The sequence below is a fragment of the Triticum dicoccoides genome, chromosome 7B (assembly GCF_002162155.2).
Source record: "Triticum dicoccoides isolate Atlit2015 ecotype Zavitan chromosome 7B, WEW_v2.0, whole genome shotgun sequence".
NCBI classification, from domain to species: Eukaryota; Viridiplantae; Streptophyta; class Magnoliopsida; order Poales; family Poaceae; genus Triticum; species Triticum dicoccoides.
Window position 1 is genome coordinate 643,743,611 of NC_041393.1, and position 24,508 is coordinate 643,768,118.

The 24,508-nt window shown below is 46.0% G+C and overlaps 3 protein-coding genes and 1 long non-coding RNA gene across 4 annotated transcripts; 1 reads left to right on the forward strand and 3 right to left on the reverse strand.

The window, feature by feature from the left end:
- Positions 1 to 788: 788 nt before the first annotated feature.
- On the reverse strand, positions 789 to 3,274 carry LOC119340564. The gene is made up of 3 exons (XM_037612493.1): positions 2,451 to 3,274; positions 1,861 to 1,964; positions 789 to 1,443 (listed from the first exon to the last, which is right to left on the reverse strand). Exons 1-3 carry the CDS (start codon positions 2,901 to 2,903, stop codon positions 1,386 to 1,388), a joined length of 615 nt encoding a protein of 204 aa, XP_037468390.1. The 5' UTR covers positions 2,904 to 3,274; the 3' UTR covers positions 789 to 1,385.
- A 5,167-nt stretch (positions 3,275 to 8,441) lies between these two features.
- On the forward strand, positions 8,442 to 14,037 carry LOC119335665. Its single transcript, XR_005161951.1, has 2 exons — positions 8,442 to 8,593; positions 13,367 to 14,037. It is a non-coding gene; the product is annotated as an uncharacterized LOC119335665 (long non-coding RNA).
- Positions 9,835 to 12,648, reverse strand: LOC119335664 (xyloglucan endotransglucosylase/hydrolase protein 24-like). Its single transcript, XM_037607764.1, has 4 exons — positions 11,566 to 12,648; positions 11,284 to 11,483; positions 10,727 to 11,085; positions 9,835 to 10,054 (listed from the first exon to the last, which is right to left on the reverse strand). The coding sequence occupies exons 1-4, from the start codon at positions 11,845 to 11,847 to the stop codon at positions 9,876 to 9,878; spliced, it is 1,020 nt and encodes a 339-aa protein (XP_037463661.1). The 5' UTR covers positions 11,848 to 12,648; the 3' UTR covers positions 9,835 to 9,875.
- A 645-nt stretch (positions 14,038 to 14,682) lies between the features above and the next one.
- Positions 14,683 to 21,072, reverse strand: LOC119335663 (disease resistance protein Pik-2-like). The gene is made up of 4 exons (XM_037607763.1): positions 20,748 to 21,072; positions 19,546 to 20,659; positions 17,963 to 18,583; positions 14,683 to 16,671 (listed from the first exon to the last, which is right to left on the reverse strand). The coding sequence occupies exons 2-4, from the start codon at positions 20,629 to 20,631 to the stop codon at positions 14,866 to 14,868; spliced, it is 3,513 nt and encodes a 1,170-aa protein (XP_037463660.1). The 5' UTR covers positions 20,632 to 20,659; positions 20,748 to 21,072; the 3' UTR covers positions 14,683 to 14,865.
- Positions 21,073 to 24,508: the final 3,436 nt, after the last annotated feature.

Genomic DNA, 24,508 nt, shown 5'->3' on the forward strand with positions numbered 1-24,508 from the left:
CATGGGCCTGGCCAACAATTTGGCCTTTTTATTTTCTAGGCATAGCCTTTTGCGGTCCATTTCGTTTTTATTTTCAAGGGTTTTTTGTGGTCCAATTTTTAGATGGGTCCCAATTGTCAGATTTTTTCTAGCAGTGGAGCCACATCGCTTTTTATCAAAGAACTCATCAGCTTTCCATTTCTCACAGTACACAAATGATAAATATTTCAAATGAAACAGAACTAGGTACAAAGTATATTTCTCACATTTCTTACAGTTTTACAACTTCACTAGATTCTGCTCCAGAATGTGCTGACTACTACAGAATACAATATAACTAGGTACAAAGTACAACCAAAACACAAGGCAGATTATCCAGATAACCACCATGCTTCATCGTCTTCTCTTCCAAACAAGTGGAATGAGACCTCTCTTCTCCTAGGCGTGCTCCTCCTACAACAGCAGCAACAGCAGGTCAAGAACAACAATAGAGTCATATGAGCTGCTTCTGCTCCTGTTAAACAGAATAACAACAAATCGAGTTAATAAACAAGCTTGAAGCACTATGGGAAACAAAAGCATAAAAACAAACTAATGTCTCAGGTATAATCATAGGATAAATCTGTGTTGAAGCACTGTGTTTAGATGTATTTTAATTAATTTCAAATGTGTAATGTAAGTGTTGTGGATCAGTGTATAAGAACATCAGTTTGTAAATAACAGGAACAACTTGGTATTACACACGGAGCACTATACAGATTTTAGCTTTTCTATCCAAGTACAGATAGAAAAACATACTAAATTAATTGAGACACTCATAAATACTTGCCGAGAGACTAAGATGAAACGTGCATATATATACTACTGTAAATTAATTGAGACGCTCATGCCAACATGTTCAGATCGAAATGCACTAACAAGTAGTACCTGCGAAACTAACAAGCTGGTTGGTGCTCAATCACAGGCACATCAAATGTACAGTTGGTACCTGTGAAACAACCACATACATTGCCCCCAAAATGAAACATACTAGTAATTACTAGGCGATCCAGATTGCAGATCAAAAAGGAAATCCAACCCCTCTTTGAAGACAATTATTTATAGTGGTAAGTAAGAATCAGGGTGTTTGGCTCATGTGTAAATATATTGCACAACAAAACAATTCAGTTTTTGATTAATAACCAGTTTTCAGAGCCTTTGGCTGATGTAGGCGATGCTCAAGAAGTAAGTAGTACTTGGGTATTCTGCCTGCCTACTAAACAGTAGAGGAGGAGGAACATAGCTATCAAAGTCCCCACCAGGTGCAAACAAAAGACCAACCCGAACAGCAGCTATGGTGGAAACTCCAAACACTCTACCAATAAATGTTACTACTAGTGTCTTTCCAATAATTAAGAGACCTAATATCAAAGAGACTGTTGGGAAGTTTGACAGAAACAGCTTTGGGTCAATAGACATTCCAACCTGGAAAGAAACAAACCAGGGTAAGCATTAAGATTTAAGAAGGTATCAAATATGGTCAGAACTTATAAAAGGAATTAGAAATGTTCTAAAGTAATTCAAGCATTGATGTTCAAGAAACAAAATTCTTCCAACATATGTGCATTGATGTTCGGAGGCATAGCAAGCAGAAACTATTGAGCACTAGATCTACATCAGGAATTGAAATTCTTCCAACTCTGAACAGCAATGCGATGCAGGAGAATAAAATTAACGTATAAATAATTAGTGAAACCCAGAAAATAATCATGAATCTTACTATGCAGAGTGACATTATTCTACATCAGGTACATAAAGTTCAGGTAGTTAAGGCTCACTGCTATCGTGTTAATTTCCTCACAGCAAAATTACCGAAATACATGAAAAACAAAGAAATAGAACCTTGAGCTGGACAGGGTGGAGTTTGCCAGCACAGCAAGAGTATGAAGATCCAGACAGCTTATGGAAGAGTAGACATCCACAGTTTCAACCTCATGGAACAGATCCTGCGGGCAAAATAAAATATAGAGCTTATTTTTGGTAATTCAGACTAATTTGTAATCGAAACCGTTGTCACTGAAAATCAATCCCAACTCTGAGGAGACACCCTATAAAGTACAGTAAACCACTAGTAGGCAGGAATTCCAGTTTAAGCCTGCACTACTAGTCTACTACCGCCTGCAAACACAGCCCCAAATATGATCAGTCTCCTTCCCCACTTTCTGTAAGTAGCTAATTCTACAAAAAAAAATTAGGCACGAATGGGATAATAACAAACTGTCCGTACTAGACTAGCTACCAGTGTGTGGCTTGGTTCGATCCAATCCCCTCTGTTCATGCTAATTTGGTTCTGCAGTGTCACTGTGTACAGGGATTGGGGAGCTTTTGTGGCTGTGTACATGTGCTGCATCAGTACTACACAGGCAATCTGCAATCAACAACGCCGCGGTAGTAGAATGAAGTTGTGGCTATGAAGTAGAGGGATTATTGACCTTCTGGAGCTCGAACTTCTCGTTCTCGAACTCGTCGTCGGGGGAGGCCTGGCTCTGCAGCTTCTCGGCAGTGTGCTCTGCGCCATCTCCGCCTTCCTCTCCCTCGGCGCCCCCTCCTCTGACGGATCCTCCCACCCGTCGCCTAGGCGGCGAACCTGGCCGGCGCGTGGTTGCGGGAGAGACGGTGTGCGTGGTGGGGTCGAGCGCGGCGCCCAGAAGTGCAGCGCCGACGGCCTCGAAAGCCGGGCGGAGGTCGAGCACGGCGAAGAGAGCCGGCCGGGAGCGCGCGGCCGCCCGCCAGGAGCGGCAGCACGCCATGGCGCCGCGCCACAGGTCCTCCAGGCCCAGCCGTGAGAACGCCTTCGCCAGGCACACCGGCGTCAGATCCGCCCACTCCCTCTGCTCCTCCTCCTCCCCCGGCGTCGCCTCGCCGGCCTCGCGTCCGGTCGCCATCTCGCCTCCGCTCGCTTTTCTCTTCGGGTTGGTGGGCTGGTTGGTTCGGTTGGGTGGTGAGGGAAGGGAAGGGGCGAGAGGAGGGGGGCGTGGGGGAGGCCATGAACGACGGCGAGCTCCGCTGGAGGGAGGTGGCGGTGGCGGTGATGGATCTGGAAGGGAGGCGGCGATGGATTGGGTTGCGGGGCTCGCGGTGAGGTGAGACGAGGGAGAGATGGTGAGGGAAGGGAGCGACGAGGTCGGCAGCGGTGGGTGAGGAGGACGGCGAGGTCGGCGGTGAGTGAGGATGACGGCGAGGTCGGCGGTGGATCGGGAGGCGGTGGGGTGAGATTGGATCGGGAGGTGGCGGCGGCGGCGAGCAGATGGGGGGAGAAGGGTGCGATGGGGGAAGGGGTGTGATGTGAGCTAGGTTTTGTGCTGCGGTGGGGTGGATGGACGGATGGATGTGGGATGGTGAGATGGATGGATGGATGGATGAGTGCCATGTCATCGATCCGTGGGAATGGTTCTGATTTGGTTCGGAAAATCAATGATTTAAAAGAGTTTTCAAGTGCAAAAACTAGAGTGATTTTGTGAAGTAGCTATCAAAAATATTTTGCAAAATGGTACCCCACACAAATTTTCACTAGAATTAGACCACATTTTATGGATAAGGACCAATTTGTACGCATTTTTCATCTTTCTAGCTATTTTTAATCATTTATCGAGTGCCCCAAATGATGTTTTTTTATGAAGAATCTACCAAATAATTATTGCAAAATTGCACCAAAACATTTTTCTAAAATACTAGGTCATATTTAATGCATAATTTACCAAATAGTTGGGTGTAAAAAGTTTTGATCCACCTCTGGTGAAAAAGACAAATTTCCGCCGATTCAGTTGGAAGCGGGTTAATTCTGAACTGCAGCTACCTCGTAGTTTGCTCTTTATTTTTTCAAAAAATAATTTCTAGGTACATAAGTATCTATTTAATCAGAGAAATATCAAAAAAAATTATAAGATTCAACCACTAGCTAGGAACGACCATTCCCGTCGTTTTGACCGCATCTTCAAACGGGCATAAAAAATAAAAATAAAAATTGGAAAACCTTCGCATTGTGTCATTATATATGACCAAATTTCCAGGAAAAATAATAAACTTGTAATACGGAAATTATTTTAAAAAAATGTTCTCAGAAATGAGCTATCATGTGTGAAGATTCATGGCTTTCAAGCCAAATGATCAATCTTATGGCCACATTCATGGCATAGTTTTTTCAAATGATCTCATATTGTCAACAAGGGTGCATATTGGAATTCCAAACAATGTTGCCTAAGGGAGTTTTCACTTTCATTGCACACAAGAGCCATTTTTCATTTTCCGAGTGCCCCAAATGAGGTTTTTTTGTGAAGGACCTACCAAATAATTGTTGCAAATTTGGACCTAATCAATTTTATAGAATATTAGGCCATATTTAATGCACAATTGACCAAATGGTTGGGTGTAAAAAGTTCTGATCCACCTCTGGTGAAAAAGACAAATTCTCGCTGATTTAGTTGGAAGCGGGTCAAATTTGAACTGCAGCTGCCTCATAGTTTGCTATTTATTTTTTCCAAAAATCATTTCTAGGTACATAAGTATCTATTTAATCAGAGAAATATCAAAAGTTTTCCAAGATTCAACCACTAGCTGGAAACGGTCAAGCCCGCCGTTTTGACCGCATTTTGAAACGGGCGCAAAAAATTCAAAAAAACCAAAAAATTGGAAAACCTTCGCATTGTGTCATTATATATGACCAAGTTTTCAGGAAAAATAATAAACTTGTAATACGGTAATTATTTTAAAAAAGTGTTCTCAGAAATGAGCTATCATGCGTGAAGATTCATGACTTTCAAGCCAAATGATCAATCTTATGGCCACATTCATGGCATAGTTTTTTCAAATGATCTCATATTGTGCACAAGGCTGCATATTGGAATTCCAAACAATGTTGCCTAAGGGAGTTTTCACTTTCATTGCACACAAGAGCCATTTTCCATTTTCCGAGTGCCCCAAATGAGGTTTTTTTGTTAAGGACCTACCAAATAATTGTTGCAAATTTGGACCTAATCAATTTTATAAAATATTAGGATATATTTAATGCACAATTGACAAAATGGTTGGGTGTCAAAAGTTTTGATCCACCTCTGGTGAAAAAGACAAATTCCCGTCGATTCAGTTGGAAGCGGGTCAAATTTGAACTGCAGCTGCCTCATAGTTTGCTCTTTATTTTTTCCAAAAATCATTTATAGGTAAATAAGTATCTATTTAATGAGAAATACATGGTTTGATGGCGAGACATCGAGGTATGGATGGTGGCCGAGGGCCCCAACTCTAGAGCGCGTAAGCTCGCATGCTCGCCACGTGGTCACCGCGTGACCGTGGCATTGCCATGTGTTCTGGGCGGCCTAGGCATGTCTACTGGGTTAGGCACTCCCTAGGTAGGTGCTAGGAAGAAAATCACAACATAAGATCCTCACGAGGAGACCGATCGATGCTCAAACATGAATAAGCAGCCAAGTGTTTGATTTGCGGTACGGGAAATGCACATGGCTAATGGGCGTGAGTTTTGGCTGAGGATGATTAGTTACTAAGAAGACCGTCTTCACAAATTTTCACCTCAAAAGGAGGAGCCTAGGTAGTACTTGCTCTACAAAGTACCACATTGGACATAAATACGAATGTTGAAGCTGGGCTCAAAATAATGAATGAATTGAGCTGGCATTTGGTGGAGGATGGTTATTTGGGCATAGGAAAGCATTGTAGAAAATGGATACCATTTGGACAATGCCAAAGTGGTACTTCCTTCACAAAGTGCTGCTCTGAACAGAATAGGAAAATGAATATTTTTGAATTATTTTTGAACTAGGCAAGGAATGTTTTTGACATATTTGATAAATATATGATCCGAAACATTTATGAGAATTTCTTGGGAATTTTTGGAATAACATAAATATATGTTGCTTCACAACCTAGGGCAAAAACTGCCACATGGACATGACACATAGGCAAAACTGATGAGATGGCACCTAGTCATCACAACCCACCACAATCTACAAGGCTATGACCATCTATATTGGTCATTAACAACTAGAAATAAGGCAGCGGACTAGTACTGTTTGCTTTGTGACCATTTCGTGTAAGGAAATTACGACCTTTCTGACTAAAATGGTCGCAATGGTTTAGGGTTTGGAGCCCCCCGAACAGCTTTTGACCAATTGGTCTGAAATGGTCATAGATCTATGACCAATTCTTCCAGGGTCACTGACAGAAGGTCACTAGTTGACATATTTCTTGTAGTGTTTGTTGGAAAAATAATCGGCATAGAGCAGGGCGTGGCCTCTCTCCTTGTTGCGGTTCAGGTTGGGAGCATGGCCAGGGACTGACCCCCTGTACCGAGGAAGCTGCCGTTGAATGTGGTCGTGAACGACCAGTGCAGCCACCACAAGATCTTCATCATCCGACGGCGAATCATCCGATGAACAAAGGAAGTGGTGGAAGAAGAACTCATCTCCACTGTCCATACCTTTGTGGGCAAAATGTCGAACACCTTGCGGGCGTGGTGGCGAAGAGGCTGCGATGATCACCTGGACGCAGCAGGGGTGGTTGTCGGCCGGCTACTGGCCGCTCTGGAGCCGTCAGAAGCTGCCGCGGCCGCCGTGGTACGTTGTCGGCTGTCGTGTCTCCTCTGCCACCGGCAAAGACGGTGACGATCAAACCTCCTCCGATCGACGGTCAAAACTACGGCGAAAGCGCGGGCGTGGTGGCGGCCATGTCTACACGTGGTTTGGTATGGACGGTCAGGGTCTGCGCGGTGCGGAGGCGGCCGGAGAATAGCGGCGGCGCTGGCGGCGGGGCGGGGCGAGAGAGATAGGGTCGAAGCGTTGGGAGGGAGGGACTGCTAGTGTCCCCGACAGGCGGGCCATGGGGGGGACAAGGGCGTGCGTCGCGGCCGTCCGCGCGCGGCCGTTTCACCCCAAACCGAGCGCAACTTTGGGTCGGGGATGGGTCGAAAACGGACGGATTCCAGACATTTGTCCATTTGTGGCCGCGCGTTGGGCCGCGCTATTCGTCCGTTTTACCCCAAATGGACGCACCCGGACAAGATGGGGTCACGCGGTGGAGTTGACCTTAGAGCATCTACAGTCGGGCAACCCAAACCAGCCTCATACGCTCGGGCGGGCCGCCCGGGCACTGACCGATCATGAAATTTTGACCCACAGGGGCGCCTCAAATGGCCCTCAAACGATTGGGCTGACCGGCGCCCTTCAAATCCAGATATGGGGCACCTGGGCGCGTCCGCCACGTCGGACTGACGTCGGAGTCCTACACGGGATCGCCCGAAAATCCGGCGGTCCGACAGACGTCTCCTTCGGTAGGGGTGTGAACGTCGCATGGCATCAGTCCGGTTCGACGCCCAAGGACAAATTCGGCTATTTAAAATAGTCAGTGTCCCCCAACCTTATCACATCCACCTCCTCCCTCTTCGCGCCGCCAGCCCGAGCCCATCCACCTCCTCTCTCCCGCTCTAGCTCTCTTCCCACATTGTCTGGCTTCGCCATGGTCCGGAGGAAGATAACCACCTACGCCATGCTCATGCCAGAGCGTCGGTACGAGATCCAATAGGAAATTCGGGCAAAGCGCCGCATGCCGCTCGCGTCACTGCCGGGCTACCTCCGGACTCGCCAGAGCCGGAGGAGGAGAAGGAGCAGGTGGAGGAGGAGGAAGAGCGGGCGGCGAATGAGGAGGGAGAGGAGCAGCAACCGGCTCCGATGGAGGACGACGAGGAGGCGGAGCATGAGCTGGCGTCGGTTTCGGGCTTCAACATGGAGCAAGCGGAGGCGGACTTCACCGTCGACCAAGTGAACGAGATGGCGGAGCAGCATGCCATCCTGGAGTCCATCCAGAATGAGCCCTATGTGGAGGCCAACCGGCGGTTCATCCGGCAGGAACGGGCAGCGACCAACGCCCTCTTCGACGAGGTCGAAGCGAAGATTGATGCGCAAGCCACCGAGGAGGAGCCGCAGGAGCTGGAGCTGCGGCTGCCGCTCATGTATCCGGTGCTGAGCACGGAGGGAGTGGACATCTACGACGAGGAGTAGGCTAGTTGATCTACGAGAATGCAGGAATTTTTCTTTGCATGTTTTTGTATGGATTTAGGATTTTTAGTATGAAGTATCCGAATGTAGATGCAGAAATTTGAGGCTTAACCGGTCAGACGTTTGAGGACTCGGATTTATACCAAGTCCAACTGTAGATGTTTTTTTTTTGGTTTGAGAAATGTCCGGCCGTGGATTGTTTTTTTTAGGCGAAAACATAACCACACGCCCAGTTCTACGCACATTATCCACTATCCATGGCCGCCCTCGCATGGATGTGGCCCAAATGAAACACGGCCCAGGCCCATGTTACACGTAGCGCGGGCCGGCTGAAACTTGGCCCACTCAATCGACCGTTCGACCACTGTGGAAACGAATCGCCCCTCTCCGCTAAAAATAATAAAAACGAATCGCCCCTCTCCTTCCTCCGCTGCTCAGAGCCCAGAAGCCTCCTCCGGCGGCGGCAGTGTCGGCGGGGATGAGCACGAGGAACTCCGTCGTGACGGCGCACAAGCCCGCCAGCGCCAGCCACTCCCGCGTCGGCAGCTTCACCAGCTCAGCCTCATCGTCGCGTACGCACCCGCACAACCCTCCCTCCCTCCCTCCCCTCCCCGCACAATCCCCAGCTTATTGTGTAGCCCCGGACGTGTTCCTGGTCTCGGGGGACGTCCTCTACTGTTTTGGTTCGAGTCCGTGGGGGCGCTGGCGGGCGGCTGCCCTAGGGTTTTGCTCCCGGCCAGAGTGCACGCGCGCGCGTGACTGCGCCTGATTCGTTTCGCCCCTGGGGCCCGGGCTGGGCTGCCCCCGCGGCTCCTCTCCGGCGAGTTGTTCGGGAGGATCTGGGGCAGTGTGGTGTGCAGCCCTAGGGCACTGTATTGGTGTTCTGTATAGGTCGTTGGGCCAGGGCAAAATGGCACTGCAGTCTGCACCCCCAGCACGCGTAGCCTGATAACAGGGAAATTGTGCGCGACCCACATGACGGTATCGTCGGAATGCAGCGACATTGATTTACGCACGCTTGGCAACACAGAGCTTTATAGTGTTCACTGAAACTGATCCATCAGCAACAGGCTTGTGATTTGCAGTTAATTAGATGGCACTGTTTTTCTGTGCTGTGTGTACCTGTTAAATCCTTCTGCTAAATGCCGCAGACTGCCAAACCTTTCAGGAAATGTGCCCGCTCTCACGCCGCAGGGCCTTCATTCAGGTTAGTGATGGATGTCACGTCGTCGAGGGCCGGCGACCTGTCTTTTTGTTTGCATGTTAATCCGGTACTGTAACAGTCCATCATGCACTTCACATCTGCTTCTCCTTACCTAGGAACTAGAAAAGTATTCTGAAACTAAAAAGAATCCACATTTGTATTACTCATTTGCCCAAGAATAGAGATTACGTCAGCTGATTTTGCAACCGAGGAGAGCGGCAAAGCCCCAAGCTCTAAACGGGGACGCCGCAGCCGCCCGTGACGTTACCGGCGGAGGAGAGACAGGGGGTAGGGGGCAGGAGGTGGAAGGAGAAGAAATCGGCCGGGAGGAGGAAAAAGAGCCGCAGCCGTTGGATTGAAATTCATGAAATCCAACGGTTGGGAACTTGGGATAGAGAGGTAATCGACTGAAAGCAAAAATAAATAAATAGAATCAGGCGTCTGACCTGTAGGTGCTCCCAAAAGGAATCTTGATTTACGTTAGTGTATGTATACATCTCTTTGCCATGCTTCCCCACACACATTGTCTCAGGAACAATACATATATGGAGCTAAAATTTAAAGTGGCAACTCCAACAAATTGTTTTTATGTTAGTAACCTAGTATTACGCCGTGAGGGCAACGCTAATCTTGATTTACGTTTTTGGGAATTAACGTTCTCTAACTGATACCCAATAATACCCCTTTAAATCTTGCACCACGCTGCCCGCTCTCGTAGTTCGTTGCCGCCTCCCTCCTCCATAGCCACCCCATGCCTCAAGCCGCCTCTTGGCATGGACACCGTCGCCCTGAACCTGGCGGCGGCAACCAAGCTCAACCATGAGCTCGTCTGTACCCCACACCCACACAGGCCGATTTGTCTCCTGAGAGTCAGTTTGAAAATTTTCATAAAGGTAGCCACAGATAGGCTCAACACGGCGGCTGACCACGAGCTCGTCTGTACCCCACACCCACACAGGCCGATTTGTCTCCTGAGAGTCAGTTTGAAAATTTTCATAAAGGTAGCCACAGATAGCCTCAACGCGGCGGCTGACCACGTGGTCCACCTGTCTCAAACTACATTCATGCAAGGAAGAAACATCGAGCAGTTATCCTACATGAGACCGTCCACGAGATGCGCCGGAAAAACATGAGTGGGTGATCTTTTAAGATGGACTGTGCTCTTTGCAGGTGTGTAATCCACTGTGTGTGCGTTGCTGTTGGATGTCTGCATCCTAGTAATGCAGAGGCCAGGTGTGTGCTCGTTGTGCCTATACCTTTGATATGACCTTATGAGTCAATAGAAAGCACCCTTTATCGGGAAAAAAAACACACTAAAAAAGGGCTGAAGTTGTTTTTACCATTGTTGAGCTTGCCAGTTATCTATGAAGGTACAGCAGCAATCATGGTACCTACGCAAGTAAACTGAATACAATGTTCATGTTCCGAAAAAATGGACTAAATAATCCAATGCACCTTTTCTTTTGTATCTGCTAGTTGAATCACTTCTACTGTGACTCACAATCCTTGGGGGACCCAATCCTCCTCTTTGAGTCATCGCAGTAATCATAGACCTTGGAGTTGGCAGCCACCTCCTTCAGTTGCTGTTGCTGCGTCTGGTCCAGTTCCGTGCCGAACGAACCAGGGGAGCTCTGGCTACAGGCCTTGGAGCTTGGAGAACAGGCGGTGGCCTTGTAGTTCCGGAAGTATGCTGTGAACGGCGCTAGTGACCAGTCAGTCTTGACCCGCCCACCCTGTGTCGCCCAGTCATCTGCATTCCAGATGGTGCTGTACACCCTCATTGGTTGATAGTTTGGATAGGGGGCACCAAACATCATCTGGTTCTTGATCTGCCGGAGCAGCTTGTTATCGACAAGGATTCTGCAACCCAGCAACATCCATATGAGCTAGGCTTAGTGCATGCAAATACCTTTTCGATCTAAAAATTATTTAACATGTCCGACTAAACTGAGCATTCATGCTTCATTTGGAACCAGATGCTATTTAGATAGGAGGGGTTAGCTTAGCTAAGCAGGTATTAGGTTGAACAAGAATCGAGTAGATAGGAGTGGGGCTCACCGGATGTATTGTTGGGTCCAAATGATGCTATAGGTGTGGAAGTCCTGGGAGGGATCAAACCAAAGCCGGTACCCCTTCTCTCTGCTGCCTACGCCTCTAGCATACACATTGGTGTGCAGGGTGTAGGGGTTGCCGGTGCTGTTCCCCAAGAATTCAAGGTCGATCTCATCGTGGTATTGCCATGGTCCCTCCGACATCATCTGTTCCCAGATTGCAATGCAAGATGGTTAGTCTTAGTATTGACAAGTTGACACGAACGACGTTAATCAGTCCATCACTTACATAAAATGTTGTCACTGTGCCGGCTGAGTTCCCGGGCATGAGCTTGATTTCCATGTCAATCCTCCCAAAGAGGTACTTGAGTTTCGAGCTGAATCCGGAGGTTGTGCTGCGGTCGAGACTCATCGCGACAGTCTGTCGGCCGGCGCCATCACGGACAACGTTGCACTTGCCCCACAGGAGATTGACCTCGTCGGTGATGTCGGCAGTGACCTGAGGGGTGGCCAGGGCGACGAGGTAGAATGCCGCTAGGGAGGCTAGGAGGTAAGCCCTAGCCTGGCCCATGGCTTTGGTGGTGTTAAGAGAGGGAGCACTGGGACTGGGCGCAGTGTGATTGTGCTGCTCGTTAATGTTATGGGCGGGCTTATATGTAGAAAGAGGTGCAGGGGAGATTAGGGCTTATGTGGAAAGAGGTGCAGGGGAGATTAGTTGGTCCAAGACTAAACAGGGTGAACTTTAATAGTAATTATTCTCGGAAGATGTAAGAAACTGGAGACAATTGTGAAGCAGGCGGGTATAAAAAATCTTGATGACTGGGCTTCATTTAAAGCTTGAGCAGTGATCGAGTTGAGTGGACTAATGGTTCATTTAAAGCTTGAGCAGTGACTGAGCTGAGTTGACTAATGGTTCTAGGGCTCTATCATGGCAACAACCTGTGAGTGGCGGGGCCTACCGTACCGTGGCTTCTGGCAGACTAGGCTGGTTCTCCAGCAAGTTGAAGAAGTATATGAGACTGATGGATGGCTTTTATTACTTTCATTCTTTGTTGTGGCACAGTTTTACTTTTACATATCAAATCACTAGATCCACTGACTATTTCAATATGTGAACTCAGTCATAAAGCATCTTGCTTTCCCAAGCCCTCTAAATTTGTACGTCTCACATCTAGGTCAGTGATTATCTTCATCTCCTCCAGCACCCGGTCACAATTCAGAATCATTTGTTGCAGTTCCAAGCCCTGCACTAACTTTCAGATATGTGCAGTTTCTTGCATTCAGACTTCTGTTGTCTACTGGTTGTTCTCTCTCTCAAAAAGAAAAGAAATGTATACTGCTTGTTCGGTGGATCCTCTGAAAGATGCCGCATTTGTGAGATTGTGTAACAGTTAGGTTTGTTATAGATGAATCTTTGGAAGGAGTATGAAAAAACTTGTCAACTAGGTTAGTATCTACTAGGTTGGGAGATCTAATGGTTGATCTATTAACTAATGCAACTATGAAAATGTTGATTCCATAGGCATCGAACTGGAAGTCAGAAGGCGAAGTTTGTCAGCTGCACAAAAAACTAAAAATACTGGAAAATAGTTACACGAAAGTTTCTGTATGCAACCATGAAAATGCTGATGTTCCTCCATAGGCATCGAACTGGAAGTCAGAAGGCGAAGTTCGTCAGCTGCGCATAACGAGGTGCTGCACAAAAAAACTAAAAAAATTGGAAAATAGTTACATGAAAGTTTATGTTTTAACTGCTGCGCATGTGTGTGCACTTGCCCCTATAAACCCTTGGGAGACTCATTTCTGCACTCTGAGTAGCTGAAATCTGGTTGGCCAGATTTGCTGCATGCTCACAGGAAGTCATACCGGTGCTTGTTCGATCTGGAATCTGAAGTTTTCCATACTGTCAGAATCCCTATATTATAGGAGCATTGCATGTTACAAAGCATTTGCACTTGACTTGTCTTTGAATTATTTTTGCATTACGAAATGAATATAACTACCATAAAGTTAGTTTTGTTATATAGTTCTCTTATCATGTACTGTCTCAGCATGATTTCTCACAAAGTCGGTACATTTTTGCGATCCAGGGTGGTGGTGAAGCAAGAGACGATCTGGTGGTAAACAACAACCAGTTTGTTGATGAGTGATTATACCAATCCAGCCATCTTTTCATTGAGTTTACTGTCAGAAAATGCATACATCTCTGCAGTTATTTCACAGATAAAGCAATTCATCATGATCTGTACAGTTCATGTCTACACTCTGAGTAGACATGATCTGCAGAGGCATTTGGTTGAGTTGGTGACAGTCTGGCAGATACACATGATCTGCACAGGCATTTGGTTGACCCTGCAAATCTAACCATTTCTTACTGTTGTTGCCATGTTGGTGTTTGTGCTGAAAGGATCATGAAGTGTCCGTGCCTTCGGTACAGGTCTTACATGGGCCGCAATTTATCGAGGTCCGTACATCTATGATGCTCGAATTAATGGGCACCATTTGTCTATGCGCAACCAGATGAGCATACCTAGGGTCCAGAGATCGCATCGATTCTGTGCTGCTGATCGAGATTTGAACCAATGCTAATTTTTAAAGGCTCTGTGTCTGGCTTTGTGAATCCTATGTAGGCAGAGGTATCTGAGGTCATTGTGTTGATGCAATAATCTGGAACCGATAGTTTGTTTGGATGGAGCACTGTGCAATACATACATTTGTGTCAGAGGAAGATGGAAATGTAAATTTTCTTTTTAATGCACCATTTGGAACCAAGGAATTTTTCCTGGAAAGTTCCTTTTTTGTTTTACCCTAGACACTGGTTTATTTGAAATTCTGCATCTCAAGCTTGAGTTTGTTCGATTTGCATATGGGGACCCTATGATGTCTCAGACTCTGGTTCGGATGCTCCAAATGATAAATGTTTTTGGACAATGGTTCTACAGGTGCCAAACCAGCAAGTTCCATTGTGCCCGGTACCAAGACTGTTAGCTGTGTACTGGCTGATGGGTGATGTGGCGGACTCCAGGCTCATTTTATTTTGAGCAGTGGTAACATGGCTCAAAATGTGTTTGCATCTGAAAGATATGTTCGTGGCACGTGCGGCAGTGGCTGGACGGCGGATTCCTTAGACCCTGGATGGGGCATCCCCGTCGGTTCCGGCCTGCCGCGGCGGCGGCGAAGGTCGATGGAGGAGCGTGGCACATTGGTGGCGGACACAAAGCTGGAGACAGCGAAGGCATGGTGTGAGTTGTGGCACATGACAGCAGAGTCTGGGTGCTCGGGCCCTGCCGAGGCCTCCCCAGCAAGATGATGTTATATTGCTGGTAACAGGCTCGTTCCCAACATCAGCATTCACATCGACCATGCCTCACCTTGAAGATGAGCACGTATCCAAGTACCCATATGAGAATTGAACGTAGTACATTTCTCAAGGAACACATGGTTGTAACTTGTAACAGTCAAGATTTCAACAACAGTACTGATGCACAAAAAAACAAAGGTAAACAAGCTGAAGGACTGATTGCAGCGACTGGATCAGAGCTCGTGGTAAGCGAAAACAAGTGAAATAAACAGAGATGGCGTCAACCCTTCAGGATGAACGCGGCAGTTCCTCCAGCTTCACGGTAGGCGCCTTGGGATGGTTGGCAAGCTGGCTCTCCAAGTTGCTCTTGATCGCCTCATCATTGGTACCCTGGAGCAAGACCTCCTTGAGCTCGGACAGAAAATTCAGGCCCGTGAGATGGTACGACGCGCTGGAGCAGTCGATCTTCAGCAGCTCGAGGCTCTTCATCGACCTCGACCCGAAGGTCACGTGTAGCTCGCTGGCGCCGGAGGCGATCTCGAGGATCTTCACCTTCTTGAAGGTGACCAGCTCCTCCCCATACATCTTGGCGTGAAAATGGAGCTTACCATCCTGAAGCTGTCCGACTCGGAGACGCAGGATGCATAGCTCCGATAGGTTGGCTAGGAACTCGATGTCGTCTTCCTTTAAGGCGTCCATCTCCAGATCCAGCTTCATGAGCTTGCTGAGGTTCTCTGATAGTGGCAGCTTGTCTTGAAGCCCGTGGAGTGTGAGGCTCCGGAGGTTCTCCCATGGCAGGGTGATTTCGTCCAGGCAGCCTTGGCTGTCCTTGCCCAGCCGCACCAGCAAGGATTCCAGATGCACAAGGCCTGAGGTTGCAGAGAAGAAGTCCTTGCTGTTATGCCTACTAATGCCAGACACTCCGAGCTTGCGCAGCTGGGTGAGTTTCCTGAGCTCTTCCACGACGGCCTTCCCTCCTGAAGCACCGACGTCGACGACGCCGAGCGTGTGCAGCGCCGTCAGTTTTCCGATCCCTTTGGGCACCTTGATACCAAACAGGCTGCGGCGTCTGTGGAACTTTGGCAACCTGCTGGATGGGGCAGGCAGCGCTGATGCTCGGACGGTGGTGCCGGCGTGGATATACTGCAGCTTCTGTAGCCTTGTGATGCTCGCTGGCAGTTTGAGTATGGAGGTGTGCCTCACATCCAGAGTCTGGAGCTGCCTGAGATCGCCGAGCGAGCTTGGCAGATGGAATATCTCACCGCATCCTCGTAAAGAGAGAAACTTCAGGCGACGCAGCCGCTTCACCATCTTCTCAAGATCTTCATCCTTTACACCCAGTGCGTCCTCCAGATCAAGCACCCGAAGCAGCCTCATACTTTTGGAGACGAAGAATGATTCCCACTTTCCAAACACTGTCAGCGAGCGTAGCCGTGAGAAGTCGATGCTCTCAAACACAATCTTGTCTCTGTCCCAGTCTCGCAATATGATAAGGTGTCTCCCTGTGCGGTGGGTGGTTAGGACGCACTTGGGCCCGAGTTCAAACACAAGGTTCTCTTCCATTCTGCGCGAGACAATGTACTCGCGGATGAAGCCATTGACCTGGCACGAGACCATGCTGGTGTCATTGTATGCAGTGGTGACTAACTGTGGTATCTGCTGAATTATGCTCAGCTCGAGGAGCTTGGAGAAGAAGTTCTCCCCTCTGTCAACAGCAGATTCTTCATCACTGTCTCTACAGTAACCTTCTGCAATCCACCTCCTTACTAGTCGCCTTTGCCGAATGCCGTGGTGCCGAGGAAAAATTGACAGGTAGAAGATGCATGGCTTGAGTGAATCTGGGCAAGTACGGAAGTACGAGTGCATCCAATCAAACAGGCCCTTGAGACACTCATAATCCGGATTGGTCTCTAGATGCTGCATAAATTTTTGATTCAATGAGCGAACAGTATCCATCAATGTTACTGTCTGTGTGGCCAATAAGGCAGCTATAGAAACTATCACTTTGGGAAGACCTCCACACTTCAAAATAAGCTCTTCTAGCTCCACATCTTCGTGGTCCTTTAAAGGGGATGAAGGATTCTTCCTATGTACCTATTGTTCAAACAATTTTAACATTAGTCAACATCAGTTAATTAGCATGGTAAGTGTTAATTAAATTCCAATATTTTGGTTGTAGAATGTAGTGAGCAATCTACAATTTCTGCAAATAGTATGGTACATGCATGCGTAAGTTTAATGACCATTTGCAGAAACAAATGAAATTATCCATCCACACATTTGTAAGTTAACCTATAAATCACGAACAATAAATTCGCCTTGGAGAAACAGCCACCCCTAGTTAAACAATGTCATATTAGAAAATGTGCACATTAATACTTCTCTAACTTTAACAACTAAACACACAAACTATCTGATACACGAAATCAATCAGGAAAAGGTAGTCATAATATGATGATGTCATATTTAATTGAAATAAAAGATAAACTTTAAAATTGTACATGTTAGAGACTACGTCTTCTTCTATTGATATTACCGTTGTTTACTTACTTACTTACCCATCCATAATATTTTACACATTCCAAAGCTTCTTAAATATGATTTGCACATGTTAAAAATACATTAATTGTTGTAGATATACACCATAGTATACCATTTGCACATGAAAAATACATGAATATTGTACATGAAAGGCAAGATCTTTCTTCATACATAAAACGATTCGAGCTCTATTATTTTAACGGTTCACAGAACATCATACTTTATTTATTTATTTTTCTGCAAGTGACATGAGGACACACTATATAGAAGTTGAACATCAACGACTGTTTTGATTTTTCCCACATATATTGAAAATGTGCAGAGCCTCCAGGATGTCGTTTTGGATATACAAAATGCACTCATTTGTAATATTTTAATTTTTCTGCAAGTGACATGAGGACACATTATATCAAAGTTGAACATCAGCTACCGTTTTGAATTATTATTTTCCACGTATATTTAAAATGTTTAGAGCCTCCAGGCTGACATTCTGGATATGCAAATGCACTCATTTAATAACTGTTGGTTCTGTGCATCCAATGTACATAGGCTAACATATATAGTTTTGGGAGGCAGCTTCAGTGCCGTAAAGGCACCTGCCTTTGGGTCCCTGGCATGTTGGCCAGGCACCTGTTGGGCCCACATGTCATAGGCACAAAGGCAGGTGCCTTAAGGCACCGAAGCGCAGTCCTTAGTTTTGATTCTGTGAGTGAAGGAGGACGAAGCAAACTCATGCATGAAGTGTTATGTTTGTGACAGCATACGTCCAAGGAGCTAGCTAAATATTGTAGCTCCCTCAAAGAACAAAGAGAAGCTACATAATATAGCTTGTAAGAAAACACACCTCTTTCCTGAAGAGATCCATGGCCGCTACAGCTTCTAGACCTTTGACATTAAATACTTGCCCTTCGTTATTTGTGCAATATGTGGCAACGCTGGCTTCAGTTGTAATAACAATGATAACACTTGAAGAAGGTCTAGATACCAATGCAGACTGTATTAAGTCCCATTCTTCTTTGGACTGGAGATCATCAATAACCACGAGACACTGGTTTTGGCTCAGTAGCTCCCGGCACTCTTTAATGGGATCCTTTTCTGAATGATGATCCAAAAGTAAGCTCCGAGAAAAATCCCTTAAATTGAATGGATGTGATACATCCACCCAACTGTACTTGTTAAATTGGTTGCTGTGAAGCATTCTGTCATAGTACAAGGTTCTAACAAGAGCTGATTTCCCAATGCCAGCTATCCCCCAAACAGAGATAACTGGAGAATTGCTGAAACGTGCCCTGGCTGTATAGCTGCGAAGCTCATTCATTTCTAACTCACGTCCAACAAGGGGATAATTTTCCATCCAGTCCTCAATCCCTTTAATATTGGAGGAGGGAATTTTTTCCAAGGACAAATTTGAGCTCACTTCACACACCACTGGTTTCTCTTCTTTGGGTCCATAGTCTTGAGAACCCTGGATGTGGGAAGAGATGTTAACACACAAGGACTGAGGCAAGGTACATACAGAACTTAAAATATATTTCCTTGGCTAGCTATCTATTTCTTGCAAAAGAAGCTACATCCACGGTGAATATGACCATACTTTTTGACACATGGGACCTGGGGGGTAGAAAAGGAGTCTTGCTAGAATTAAACGGTGTCTAACTCGGTTAAACATGTGAATTAAGGTTGTGTTAAATTGTGCATTTGAACATAATTGTTTGTGAAACTGGAGTTCTTAGTGGACTTAGTGGACATTGATGTATATTTATAGTAAGGATATCTTTATTGCATTCAGTGGCAGGTCCAGGTTTCAGTGTTCACATTATAAGTTCCTTTCAAAATTTAAAATTTTCACACCATGTGAAACATGACAACTTTACAGAAATTATATCGACCAATTGGGATGTTGTCTGGCTCATCGTTGGAGCTACAAAACTGCACCAACTAATAAACACTTCTTGGTTCAAATCTTGAGTACTACTAATAAAGTTGATGATATGAGGCTAAATCACTGTTTGCTTGCATGTGGTGTGGTTAATATTACAGGACAAACCAATACAGTTGTAGGTGTTCCATTCAATACCAGCCAAAAAATTATCCATTGTTAACCATCATATGAAAAGAATTCATTGTTGATGTGATCAACTCTGCTCTGATGATCAAAGATTAAGCAATTCATTAAGTGCAGTGGAGCTTCTAAAGTTTAATTAGCTAATGTTATAGTACTACTAACTAGACATGGCAGATGACAATTCTACCATAGGTTTCTCTTCACATTTATTTGCATATATCGACGAAGACATGTACAAAAATGATCGAAGGTAGTTACTGGTATTGTGATCATGTCCAGATTAAACTGCCAAGTAAAATGAAAAAAAAAGTTAAAAATATTTCGCAAACGTAACTGATGTTGTTTCATGCCTAATTAATTACCTCCTTGAAGAATGCACAAACCGAGTGCTCAGGTGAGTACTGCTTGAGTTCCAGGGGTTGGTAAGCATGTCCGATACACAGGCTTGCAATCTCAAATTGCTGCGTCGACACGATGATCCAGCTGCCATTCTTCATGTCAGGTAGGAACGTCCTCACAGCATCCCAATCTACCATGTCAGTTAGGTTCTCCAACACAACGAGGTAAGTCTTGGTGTTGACTTCCTGCACAAACTCACGTCTGAGCACACCCACATCTTCCTGCATGGCCTCCATTTTCGTCAGGACATGTACACCCACATCTGCTCCTTCCTTGTCGACGCAAGCGTCTGCAGCGTAGACCTGTGCCATGAACCGCCGCACGAACTCGTGGGGATTGAAAGGATGCATGAGCTTCACCCAGACGCGGCAGGCGAAGCTCCGGCAGATCTCCGGATCATTGTACGCCTTCCTGATGATGGAGGTTGTCCCAAGATCACCGCATGTTCCCCACACCGAGATCACCTGAAGGTCTTTATCCTTGTTGGTGATCAACTGGGCGAGATCGCCCAGGAATTGCTGCCTTTTCGCCGAATCCCGTGCCTCGACTAGCATGTCGGCCGCTGCTGCGCCGGCGGCCCGGCCGGAAGCCTGTTGCTGCTGCAGCATGACGAGGTTGGAGACAGGCTCGCCGATGCAGCTGTAGCGCGAGTAGCAGGCGCTCAGCTCCTCGGCCCTGCCCTTGATGACCTCTATCTCCGCCACCGCCTGGTCCAGCGGCAGCGGGCCGACCACGCACGCCGGGAGCAGGCGGCGCCAGAAGACCGGCTTGCCGTCCAGGTGGACGACGAACTCCACGCAGTCCTCCAGGTCGTAGGCCAGCTCGCGGACGTGCCTCACCCAGGTCCTCACCAGGTTGTTCATGGCGGCGGCCCTCCCGCCGTTGGCGACGTTCAGGAAGGACTGCATCATCTCGAACTCGAGGGTGATGGTCACCAGGTCCCGCTGCGCCTTGTGCCGGAGCTTGTTGTCCTCGTCGATGGCCGACTGCACCTTGGTCAGCGCCTCCGCCACCACCGTCTTGGACAGCCCGACCGCCAGGTCCGCCATGGCTGGCTGGCTGGCTGGCTGTCTCGATCTGTGAGATGAGCGGGTCATGGCTTAGAATCGGCATTCGCAAATTAAATTAACCAGGCGCCATTTACGGGACTGTGTTCTGTGTGTACCTGGCTTAGAGCTCCCGAGTCCCGAGCAATGGCGATGCGCGCGCCGCCCGAATCCCTCTGTTACGCAGAGAGGGAAATGGTGGATTCGAGATTGGTGGGTCTCCTTCTCTCGCCTGACCCCAGATCTGGCGGCGGCCGGCCGTCACTACGGCGCCGGACGGCGGGCGGCGAAGGAGAGATGCTCCCCGCCGGCGGTAGCTGCGATGGATTTGCGGTGGACGGGATGGCCGAGGAGTGGGAAGACCGGCAGAGAGACCAGTGACTCAGTGAGTCAGTCGCCGCTCTCCCGTGGCAGCTACATATGGACACGGAGAAGGGGAAGAAGACCGAAGAGGAAGACCGAAGGGTGGACTTTATCATTGACCAGCCATTGACTAGCCATATGGTTAACTCTTTATTTCCTTATCATTTCTTATCACCGTGCAGTGAAAAGTGCTTTAGGTATTTTTTTTCCCAATGTTTCTTAATGTGGAAGGTGGTTCGTATATTACTACTCCCTCCATCCGGAATTACTTGTCATCAAAATGAATGAAAATTGATGTATCTATAACTAAAACATATCTAGATACATTCATTTCAATGACAAGTATTTCTGAACGGAAAGAGTAATTGGCAAAGGAAAAATTAACATAGCGTGAATAAGAATTTTGTCCAGACATGAAGAGGAGCCTTGGTGACCACTAGGTCACGGGAGTCTTGGAAACAGTTTCATGTAGAAATGTAGGAAAATATTGCGTATGATAGATCCAAAGTGGTCGGACCTTTCTCCGGACTACTGTAAGTGGGAGCTACATGCACCGGGCTACTCATTTAAATTTGAATCAGAAGTCAAATGTGAACCTAATTTAGTAACTATTGTACTCCCTCCTTCACTTTTATAATATGTTTCTGATATTTCTATATGGACTACATGAGGACTGAAATGAGTGGACAAACATATTAAAATGCGGATATACACATTTGAATCAAAGAAAGTTAGGACATCATATAATTTGGAGCAGAGGGGATATGCATATTCTTTGCTTTTAAGATCAAAATATGTTAAGCACAATTACATTTACTTTTATTTTATTTTCACATTATCCGCTAAACTTATTATTCGTATAATTTCACATGTTTTCTCGTTTGCACAAAAATACAATAAATTTTTTAGTGTGTGTGGCGTGATGACCCACGAAAGAGAGACTAGTGACTCAGTGACAGTGAGTCAGTCTCCCGTGGCCGCTACATACACGGAGAAGGTAGGCGAAGAAGACAAAAGAGGAAGACCAAAGGTGGACTGACCTCATCATTGACTAGCCATATGATTAACTCTTTTAAGCCTCCTTTGGTTTATAGGATAGGAAAATTATAAGAACAGAAAAATCATGCAAAATAAAATTGACATGTATCTCAAATTTTATGAATAAGAAAGAAGATACCCTTTGGTTCATGTCATATGATTTTTTCCGTTGAATCTAGGCTAATGTTTATTTTTCTAGGGAATATGAAGGATACAAAGAATTTCTACGTAGGAATAAGATTCTATTCCTACCAATAAATAAAGGGATAAAAAAATTCCTACAAAAATCTTATCCTATGAAATTTCTACAAAATTCCTCCAGACCAAAGGAGGCCTTATTTTCTGAATCATATCATTCTTAGCATCATGCAGTGGAACAATACTTGATGTGCTTTTCAAGGTTTCTTTAACATAGCTAAGTTTTTGTTTGGGGAGATTTTTTGTGCAGTTTCAGTACTACTAGGTGTGAGGAGGAGGAGGTTAGTCTTGATGGGGAGGTGATACCTCAGAAGGACACTTTTCGATATTTGGGGTCAATGTTGCAGGAGGATGGGATATTGATGAAGATGTTAACCATCGAATCAAAGCCGGATGGATGAAGTGGCGCCAAGCTTGCATTCTTTTTGACAAGAGAGTGCCACAAAAGCTAAAAGGCAAGCTCTACAGGACGGTTGTTCGACCCGCAATGTTGTATGTCGCTGAGCGTTGGCTGACTAAAAGGCGACATGTTCAACAATTAGGTGTGGCGGAGATGCGTATGTTGAGATGGATGTGTGGCCACACGAGGAAGGATAGAGTCCGGAATGATGATATACGAGATAGAGTTGGGGTAGCACCAATTGAAGAGAAGCTTGTCCAACATCGTCTGAGATGGTTTGGGCATATTCAGCGTAGGCCCCCAGAAGCTCCAGTGCATAACGGACGGCTAAAGCGTGCAGAGAATATCAAGAGAGGTCGGGGTAGACCGAATTTGACATGGGAGGAGTCCGTTAAGAGAGACCTGAAGGATTGGAGTATCACCAAAGAACTAGCTATGGACAGGGGTGCGTGGATGCTTGCTATCCATGTGCCAGAGTCATGAGTTGGTCGCGAGATCTTATGGGTTTCACCTCTAGCCCACCCCAACTTGTTTGGGACTAAAGGCTTTGTTGTTGTTGTTGTTGGTGTTGTTGTTTTTGTTGTTGTTGTACAATGTTATTTCTAGAAAGAAAATGGAAATTTTCTGATGGACAGATGTCGTCTAGAAGTCGCAGGTTCTGCATTTATACTCGACTATGATGGCGGGGTGGGTTACACACTAGTTTTGCAAGGTCATCATTGCTTGTTTGGAACCTAGATTGCTGGTGTTTTAGTTTTAGGGGTGGGGCGTTTGTACCGTGCGCCCCTATTTTGTTTCCAGACGATCTTGTTTCCTTGCAACACACATGATTTTTATTTGTATTCTTTTTATGTGAAAGCTATATTGTTTCACAATAAAATATATATTCTCTCATTGATAGACATTGTCCAAGAAGTTCACTGAAGTGTACAACGACAGAGGTGATAGTGCTCATTAGTGCCAACAGGTGACGTAGCTTTCATAGGGGCCAGGGTGGACATCATATAATTTGGAATAGAGGGAATATGTATATTCTTTGTTTTTAAGATCAAAATATGTTAAGCGCAATTACATTTACTTTTATTTTATTTTCACATTATCCTAAACTTATTATCTGTATAATTTCACATGTTTTCTCGTTTGCACAAAAATACAACGAATTTCTTAGTGTGTGTGGCGTGATGACCCGCGAAAGAGAGACGAGTGACCCAGCGAGAGTGAGTCAGTCGCTGCTCTCCCGTGGCCGCTACATACATGGAGAAGGTAGGCGAAGAAGACAAAAGAGGAAGACCAAGGGTGGACTGACCTTATCATTGACTAGCCATATGATTAACTCTTTTAAGCCTTCTTTGGTTCATAGGTTGGAAAATTATAAGAATAGAAAAATCATGGAAAATAAGATGACTTGTATCTCAAATTTTATGAATAGGAAAGAAGATACCCTTTGGTTCACGTCATATGATTTTTTTTCATTGAGTCTAGGCTAATGTTTATTTTTCTAGGGAATATGGAGGATACAAAGAATTTCTACGTAGGAATAAGATTCTATTCCTACCAATAAAGGGCTCCAAAAGAAATTTTCCTATAGAAATCTTATCCTATGAGATTCCTACAAAATTCCTCCAAACCAAAGGAGGCCTTATTTTCTGAATCATATCATTCTTAGCATCATGTAGTGGAACAGTACTTGATGTGCTTTTCAAGGTTTCTTTAACATAGCTAAGTTTTTGTTTGGGGAGCATTTTTGTGAAGGAAAATGTTATTTCTAGAAGAAAAATATCTGATGGACAGATGTTGTCTAGAAGTCGCAGGTTCTGCACTTATGCTCGACTATGATGGCGGGGTGAGTTACACACTAGTTTTGCAAGTTCATCATTGCTT

Excerpts from the sequence above, each read along its gene's own strand:
- LOC119335664 (XM_037607764.1), bottom strand. The coding sequence starts at position 11,847 with ATGGGCCAGGCTAGGGCTTACCTCCTAGCCTCCCTAGCGGCATTCTAC. Across the intron at positions 11,484-11,565 it reads GCACAGTGACAACATTTTAT|ATGATGTCGGAGGGACCATG; the intron begins GTAAGTGATGGA and ends ATCTGGGAACAG. Across the intron at positions 10,055-10,726 it reads GATTGGGTCCCCCAAGGATT|ACGAGCTCATGGTTGAGCTT; the intron begins GTGAGTCACAGT and ends TGTGGGGTACAG.
- LOC119335663 (XM_037607763.1), bottom strand. The coding sequence starts at position 20,631 with ATGGCGGACCTGGCGGTCGGGCTGTCCAAGACGGTGGTGGCGGAGGCG. Across the intron at positions 18,584-19,545 it reads TTTGTGCATTCTTCAAGGAG|GGTTCTCAAGACTATGGACC; the intron begins GTAATTAATTAG and ends TCCCACATCCAG. Across the intron at positions 16,672-17,962 it reads TGGATCTCTTCAGGAAAGAG|GTACATAGGAAGAATCCTTC; the intron begins GTGTGTTTTCTT and ends TTTGAACAATAG.
- LOC119340564 (XM_037612493.1), bottom strand. The coding sequence starts at position 2,903 with ATGGCGACCGGACGCGAGGCCGGCGAGGCGACGCCGGGGGAGGAGGAG. Across the intron at positions 1,965-2,450 it reads AGAAGTTCGAGCTCCAGAAG|GATCTGTTCCATGAGGTTGA; the intron begins GTCAATAATCCC and ends TTTTGCCCGCAG. Across the intron at positions 1,444-1,860 it reads TCCACCCTGTCCAGCTCAAG|GTTGGAATGTCTATTGACCC; the intron begins GTTCTATTTCTT and ends GTTTCTTTCCAG.